Source organism: Hipposideros armiger, unplaced genomic scaffold (assembly GCF_001890085.2).
Source record: "Hipposideros armiger isolate ML-2016 unplaced genomic scaffold, ASM189008v1 scaffold_373, whole genome shotgun sequence".
In the NCBI taxonomy this organism is placed as follows: domain Eukaryota; kingdom Metazoa; phylum Chordata; class Mammalia; order Chiroptera; family Hipposideridae; genus Hipposideros; species Hipposideros armiger.
The window spans coordinates 271,930-279,959 of NW_017731723.1; the positions used below are offsets into that span (position 1 = coordinate 271,930).

Sequence of the window (8,030 nt, forward strand, 5' to 3'; positions counted from 1 at the left end):
ATAAGTGAGATCATATGATATTTGTCTTTCTCTGACTGACTTATTTCACTTAGCATAATGTTCTCTAGTTCCATCCATATTGTTGCAAATGGTATGATTTCCTTCTTCTTTATAGCTGAGTAATATTAAGTTATCTTTTAGAAGCTTTATTATTTTATCTTTCACATTCAGATCCACAATCCACCTGGAATTGTTTTTGTGTGTGATATAAGGGTCACATTTAACTTTTCCATTTGGATTACCAACTGGATAACCAGTTGATCCAGCAGCATTGATTGCAAAGATCATACTTTCTCCATTGCTTTGCGGTGCTACTTTTGCCACATATTAAGTGTCCATATATGGAAGGGTGTCTTCTCTATTCTGTTGAACAATTTGTCCTTTGTACCAGTATTACATTGTCTTAATTTCTATGCTTTTATAATAAGCCTAGAGAATCAGTAAACCTATCCCATTATTCTACTGTAAATATGTCTGGGCTCTTCTAGGCCCTTTGCATCTCCATATAAATTTCAAATTAGTTAATTTCCACAAAACCTACTGGAATTTCAACTGAAATTCCATTGAATCTAGAGTTCAAGGTAAGGAGAACTGACATATTTACAGTATTGGGACTGTAACCCACTATATCCCTCTATTTATTTAGACTCTTCACCCCTTCTCTGAGTAATGCTTTACAGTGTCTATGTAGAAGTCATATACACTTTTCATTAGATTTTTTTTCCTAGATATTTGGTTTTTCTTGATGCTGTTTTAAATGCTATCTTTTAAATTGTTCATCTTTTGTTTGTTGCTTGTGTATAGAAACAGCTTGTGTATATACAGATTTTTGTATATATTGGCCTTATGTTCAGCACCCTTACTATATCCTCTTTTTTTTTTTTTTAAAGATTTTATTGGGGAATTGGGGGAGGGGAACAGCGCTGGGGAATCGGGGGAAGGGGAACAGACAAGTTGCTGTCCTTTTGCTCTTCAGTCTAGTTGTGGAGGACGTTGCTTCACTGGCCCAAGTTGGCACNAATATCTTTTTGTTTTCTGATGGTCTTAGGCGACCCCTGTGAAAGGGTCATTCAACCCCCAAAGGGGTCGCGACCCACAGGTTGAGAACCGCTGCACTAAACTGTTGTCTGTTTTCTATGAGTTTTTGTTTCTTTGTTTGTCTTGTTCCTTTGTTGCTTTCAGTTTATATCCCACATATGAGTGAAGTCATATGGTTCTAAACTTTTTCTGTCTGACTTGTTTTGCTTAGCATAATAATCTCAAGATCCGTACATGTCAGTTTAGCCCTTTTTTTAATGTTTAAATTTACCCACACGTTTACCAATATCTTGTCATACTATTCCTTGTTGCATTTCAGATTTTTAATTCGGATCATTTTTTCTTTTGCCTGAAGTAGCACAGCTATTAGACTTTCTTTAAATAAGAATCTATCTCAAGTTTTTGTTTTCTGAAAATTTCTTTATTTCACCTGGGTTTTTAAAAAAATATTTTCACTGGGAGTAGAATTCTATGTTGACAGTTACTTTCGATAAACACAATTGCTAATATTACATTGCTAATGAGAATTTGGTCAGTCATTAGTTGCGATTCATTTGAAGGTGATTTGTCTTTTCTCTGGCTGTAAAGAATATTTTTTTTCTTTGATGTTTTGTAGTTCTATGATGTGTCTGGTTATGGATTTCTATTTGTTTATCCTGCTTGGAACTTGTTAGAACTTCATAGATTCAAGTATTGATGACTTTCAACAATTTTGCAAAACTATCATCCTTGTCTCTTCAAATATTGCCTCTTCTGAATTCTCTGTATTACATCCTAATGTAATTCTGATTAGATTTAGTTCTTCTCTTTCTCCATGTCTCTTAACTTAAAAAAAAAAAAAATATATATATATATATATATATATATATATATATATTCCATCTATTTGAGCTATACTTCTGGATAAATCAGCTAACTAATACTCTAGGGAAACCTTGACAAGAGCAATTTTAATGGAATGATGGGCTCAGAAGCCAGGTTAATCTGAATTGATGAGAGAATGAGAGGTAACCCACTATTGTTAACTCAGAATGGAAAGGAGCAGAGAAATAGGAATTAGGGGAGAGATTTTTTTTTTTAAAGATTAGTGACATTAAGGCATGTTTAGATATCCATAGGAGTGATCCAGTAGAGAAGGAAAACGTGATGATTTAGAAAAGAAGGGATAATTTTGGAGTGCAATCGCTGAGAAAGTGAGAAGGAGTTAGGTCTAAAATTTTCAGTTCTGTACTTCATTTGTGTTTTTATACTATTCATTTTAAAGATTAGTGAAAGGGACTCTTCTTTTTTTTTAGCTAAGCCATCCTGCCACCTGTTGGCAGCTCAGCAGCTGCTCAGCTTGGGCCAGGACTCAAACCACTGTTGCTCAGAGCTCAAACTCTTGAGCGAGCTCTTAACCAACTGAGCCACTCGGCCAGCCCAGAACTCTTCTTTTTAATCAGGCTGATGTGACCATGCAGTCAGTTTAACAGGTATTACTTAACCATTCACTCACTCAATCAACAAATGTTCCATTTGCCTTTTTTTTTTTTTAAAGATTTTTTTTTTTATTGGGGGAATTGGGGGAAGAGGAACAGACAAGTTGCTGTCGTCTTGTTCTTCAGTCTAGTTGTGGAGGACGTTGCTTCACTGGCCCAAGTTGGCACCATCACTGCGCTCTTCTCTGGCAAGGCAGATCAGTCGCCGGCTTCTGGACGGCCGCTCATTGCGGCTGCTGGCCGCTCACGCTGGCTGCTGGCCACATAGGTAGCCCATGGCAACCCACTGCCACAGGGGCTGCAGCCTACGCCGTCGCCGACGACTCACGGCAGCCCAGCTCCAGGTTGAGCTGTTGTTCAGCATCTTAGCTGTGGAGGGCAGTGTCACTGGCCCTCATATGTGGGATCCGAACCGGGGCCCTCTGGCATCCCAAGCCAGTTCTTAACCATCGCGCCACTCGGCCGGCCCCCATTTGCCTTTTATGTGTCAGGTACTGTGCTAGACTCTGGGAACGAAATTATAAAAGATAAACATGATCTGTGCACTCAGGAATCTTAAGGGTTAGTGGTGGTGGTGGGTGGGCATGATACAGACAAAGGACTTCGAAGAGGAAGTACAGGGCTGTATGAGAGCATTTAATAGGGAACTTAATCCCTTAACCTTATTCTGGGATATTAGAGAAGTGACATTTAAACTGATTCCCAAAGAATCAGTTAGCCAGGCAAAGTCTGGGAGAGCATTCCAAGAGGAGAGAAGAACATAGCTGAAGGCCCTATTGTACCAAGGAACTTGTAGAGGTTTAGGAACTGGAAGAAGACTGCAGCATAATGAGTGAAATGCAAGGTGAATTTTGGATGGATGGATAGCAAGTGCCAAGTAGTATAGTCATAAGAATTTTAGACTCTTCTGAGAGAAGCAGTAGGGAAGCATTGGAGGGATTTATGCAGAGTAATGACAGAATCCATTTTCATAATATTTCTGTTATAAAGATGTACACACAGGCTACTGGATGGAGCCTGATGCCATTAAACTTTAGAATCATACAATTAACTCCCCTTCTTTTAATTATTTGTTTACTTAGCTATTAAATATGTCCTCAGTCAGACACGAGTGGAAGTTTCCTTGGAATTAATAGAGTGGTTTTCTGTGTGTGTGTGTGTGTGTGGGGGGGGGATATACCTAATAGTCAAGACACTATTTTTAAAATTTAACATAGTAATAAGAAAAGAAGCCAAATCTACTTAACATATTAACAATTTATGCATTGTGCAGTCTTAGAAATTCTTTAACTGCTATCTTTTAAAATTGGCTATTTTCTTTTTTGGATTTTTATAAGAGTTTATTTGAGCCAGACTGACGACATATGCCTAGGAACAAGATCTCAGATGCTCTGGAGAATAACAGTTCACAGTTTCTTTTATGCATTTGGAATTAAGGAGCAAAAGTAAGGAAGATTACATGAAGGTGGGAGAAAGCAAGGTGGGGACTGGATTACAGATTATTTAAGATTATGTGCTCTCTTGAGGGTGGTCATGCTCAGAAGGAGTGTGTTAACTTAGATGCACAGAAACAACTAACAGGCCTGCTTAAGGCAAAGATAGGCCTTTAAAGAAGTTATAGGCCTGGGGCATGACTGCCCACCATGACCTGCCCAGTTAGGAATTTATGATCAGATCACCCTGTGAGGTTACTTTCTGTAGAACCTTTTTGTCATCCACAGTTCCCCCTTTTAATCATAAATCAATCTGAAGGATGCATTGATGACCAACCTTTTGGTCGGATAGTGTGGTTCCACAGTGCTAGGACTGCTCATTTTTAGGACGTCGCAGTGTCGATGTCATCTTATTGAAATGGAGGACCATTGGGGATGGGGCAATACTGTAACCATGAAATGTAAGTTGAGGCTGAATTTTCCCAAAAAGGGAAAGGCAGGACAATGGAAGGCAGTCAGATCTCAAGGCCTCCATTGCGAAGAAAACACTCTGGATCATTTCTATCCTGTGAACTACTGTGATCAGAGTTTTGCCATCTGTCTCATTTTTCTGTACTTGGCATCTGGTAAAAAAAAAAATTGACTCTTTTGGAATTCTAAGAAATTTTAATGGATTTATGTAAGGATTTGTTTTAACGCCTAAGTTTTTTAACTTAATATAAATAAGATTGTTATTCTATTCATATTTCTCTTTTCATCATGTCAGAATATATTATTCTATTTATGTCATCAGCTTTTTAAGATTATTCAGATTCTGAGTTATCTTTTTTTTTTTTTTTTTTTTAGCTGAGCCATCCTGCCACCTGTTGGCAGCTCAGCGGCAGCTCAGCTCGGGCAGGACTTGAACCGCTGTTGCTCAGAGCTCAAACTCTTGAGCGAGCTCTTAACTAACTGAGCCACTCGGCCAGCCCTGAGTTATCATTTTGACTTGTTAAATTTATCTTGATCTTTAGATTCTGTTGTTAATTAACACCTAACTATGCCTTGCACATAGTAGGCACTCAAAAATATGTTCAGTGAATCAAGGTATCTAATATAGTGCTCTTAATTATACCATATAAAAATTTCCTTCCTTAAATCCTAACCTTCACACAAAATATTAATTTTTTTAATATTAATTTTCTTCCTGGCTTTATTGTCTTCAATATTCTACTCTGAATGTTATTATTTTGCCATTTTCTCTTACTGAAAGTCCCTTTTAAAGGTTTAATTTCTCTTGAGTCTTTTCTTGAGAGTCATGTACCTGCTATTTTGTATTCTAAACTTTATTGTTTTCCCCCTTTCTCTTAGAAAATGTCTTTTTCCTTTTCTCTTTTGATCTATCTTAATTAATACTCAAAACAAATCTTTGAAACTGTTTATGATTTTGTGTTTTGCAGTGTTTTAATTGCAGTTCTCCCATTCTGAGGAACTATTTAATTGTTACTATGTAATTGATAAACATAATTTTATTCTATGTTTTTAGTCTATTGAAGACAATGAAGTATATTTGCCTAATGATGAAATTTGGACCTATGATATTGATAGTGGGTTGTGGTAAGTAATTTTAAATTGCAGAATGTCCAATCTGAATATGTGTTATAAATGTTTTCATAGACTACTGGAAATTTAAGACATGCTTAGAACATTCTGCAACACTGATTGTCTCCCTTTTCTTTCAATGATTTATTCTCTCTGGCTCTTTCTTTCCCCTGCTCCCTTCCTTTCTCCACTCTGTCCTTTATCATTCCTCTCAAGACTGAGGCTGTTGTGAAGACTTTGTTCTACTAATTATTCCCAATTTTGGTGACACACAAAGTATTTGTAAATTTTTTCCAGTAGGTTGAAAAATCTTTACTTTGGATGCTCTTAAGAGTTTTACATTTAGATGGCAGCCAAATGTAATGGCTACCATTACATTTTAATTGTAATTGTCAGTGACAATTTTCATTTAAAAAGGGCTCATGTTGTTCAAAGGGCATTTAAATTTGCCTTTCTGGAAAGTTATAAAGTTCCATGTTATTCTTGCTGCAGGACAATGCACCTCATGGAAGGAGAACTCCCTACCTCCATGTCGGGAAGTTGTGGCGCTTGCCTTAATGGAAAGCTGTACGTTTTTGGAGGATATGATGACAAAGGATACAGCAATCGAGTAATATTTCCTTTCAATTCAGGAGTGCTGCAAAATGGAATATTTAATGTGTCACTTCGTCTCACAAGTTTACAAATATTTAAAAAAGAAGATATAAGTAGAAAATCTTGTGTTTATGATGATAAGGTTTTAGAGTAAAAATGGAGTAGCTGTGCTTTTCTCCCATGTCTTTCTCCTACAGAATTAACTACATACTTAGTTGATATACATAAGACAAAGGCATGATGGGAAAAGATCTATTTCAGTATGTTTTATATATCATTTTTGCTTCTACAACAGTCTCATTTTCATTAACTCTACAATTAAATTTTTTACCTTTTAAAAAGAAAAAGTAATAGTATTAATTTCTGGATCACATATCTCTCAGATATAGATTTAATTTTCAAATGCCCTGTCTGTTAATGGTGTTCTCTTCTTTTAAAAGCTTTATTTTGTTAATTTGAGAACAAGAGATGGAACCTACATTTGGGAAAAAATTACCAACTTTGAAGGAAAACCACCCACACCACGTGATAAACTTTCATGCTGGGTATATAAAAACAGGTAATGCAGCAAAACCATATCATCAATTACACTTAAGTAAGGATTATAGCTGTGGCCAAAATAGAGAAAACTTGAGAGTCTGAATTTTTTCAAGATATAATTACAAACTTGTTTTGACACTGATGTTATGGCAGTTCTAAACCCTGGATAAGAGCTGTCGTAAAAATCAACATGTGAAAGCAACTATTTCTTTTTTTTAAAATTAATTTATTATTTAACTAAATTTTCTGAATAATTAATACATTCACATGGTTCACAGTCAAAACCAAATCTGAAAATATTATAATGAAAGCTTGCTCTCATTCTTGTCCAGGCTCCCTGATGCACAAAAAGCTACTTCTTTTAGTAATACCTTTGTATTCTCACAGCAGTGGTTCCCAAACTTGTCTGCCTTTGGGATCATCTGGGGATCTTTAAACAATTCCAAAGCCCAGGCGATACCCCAGACTAATTAAATTACAGCCTTTGGGGGTATGATTTTTTGAGGTTCCTCAGGTGACTCCAGGATGCAGACAAGTTTGGAAACCACTGCCATCAGTGTTGCATTATGGAAATAGAAGCAGGTACATATGCATATGTCTGTATGTATGTATTCCTCTTTTCCCCCTCCTTACACAAATATCAGTGCACGCTACACTGTTCTGCTTCTCTACCCTGCTGCTTCTCTTAGTTGACAGTATACCATGGATGTCTTCCATCTTTCTGTATTCCTAGTTACAAAGCTTGTTCTTGGATTTGTTTTTTTGTTTTTTGTTTTTTTACAGCTGCATAGCATTCTCCTCTATGGATATACCATTGTTAACCTCTAACCTGTAGATTGTTTCAGTTCCTTTGCTATCACAAACTCTGCTTTAATGACTATCTTTGTGTGTGTGTATCTGTATGTATATATATGATTGTAGGTCATATATTGTATATACCGGGGGTGCCAAAAAAATGTATACAATTGGACCCTTTGGTCAGAGTTGCTCAAGCAGTAGTTCAACATTATCAGAAGTGTCTGGACGCTGATGGTAACCACTTTGAGCATCTCTTGTAATTGCAGAAGTCAAACATGATTTATATTCATCATTTTTTTTTAAAGATTTTTATTGGGGAATTGGGGGAAGGGGAACAGACAAGTTGCTGTTGTTTTGTTCTTCAGTCTAGTTGTCGAGGGCGTTGCTTCACTGGCCCAAGTTGGCACCATAATTGCGCTCTTCCCGGGTGAGGCAGATCAGTCGCCGGCTTCTGGATGGCCGCTCACTGCGGCTACTGGCCGCTCACGCTGGCTGCTGGCTACACACAGTAGCCCATGGCAACCCACTGCCACAGGGGCTGCAGCCTACGCCGTCGCAGGTGACTCAT

At 37.2% G+C, this 8,030-nt stretch overlaps 1 protein-coding gene across 2 annotated transcripts in view; it reads left to right on the forward strand.

Annotated features, from left to right (window-relative positions):
* The window catches only part of KLHDC1 (kelch domain containing 1), a 56,538-nt gene that overhangs the window by 7,355 nt on the left and 41,153 nt on the right, over nucleotides 1–8,030 (forward strand). The window contains exons 2-4 of one of the 2 annotated variants that reach the window (XM_019662392.1): nucleotides 5,475–5,545; nucleotides 6,023–6,140; nucleotides 6,565–6,683. In XM_019662392.1, the coding sequence (XP_019517937.1) occupies nucleotides 5,475–5,545; nucleotides 6,023–6,140; nucleotides 6,565–6,683 (308 nt within the window). The remainder of the gene's footprint in view (nucleotides 1–5,474; nucleotides 5,546–6,022; nucleotides 6,141–6,564; nucleotides 6,684–8,030) is intronic. The other variant, XM_019662393.1, reaches the window with a different exon arrangement.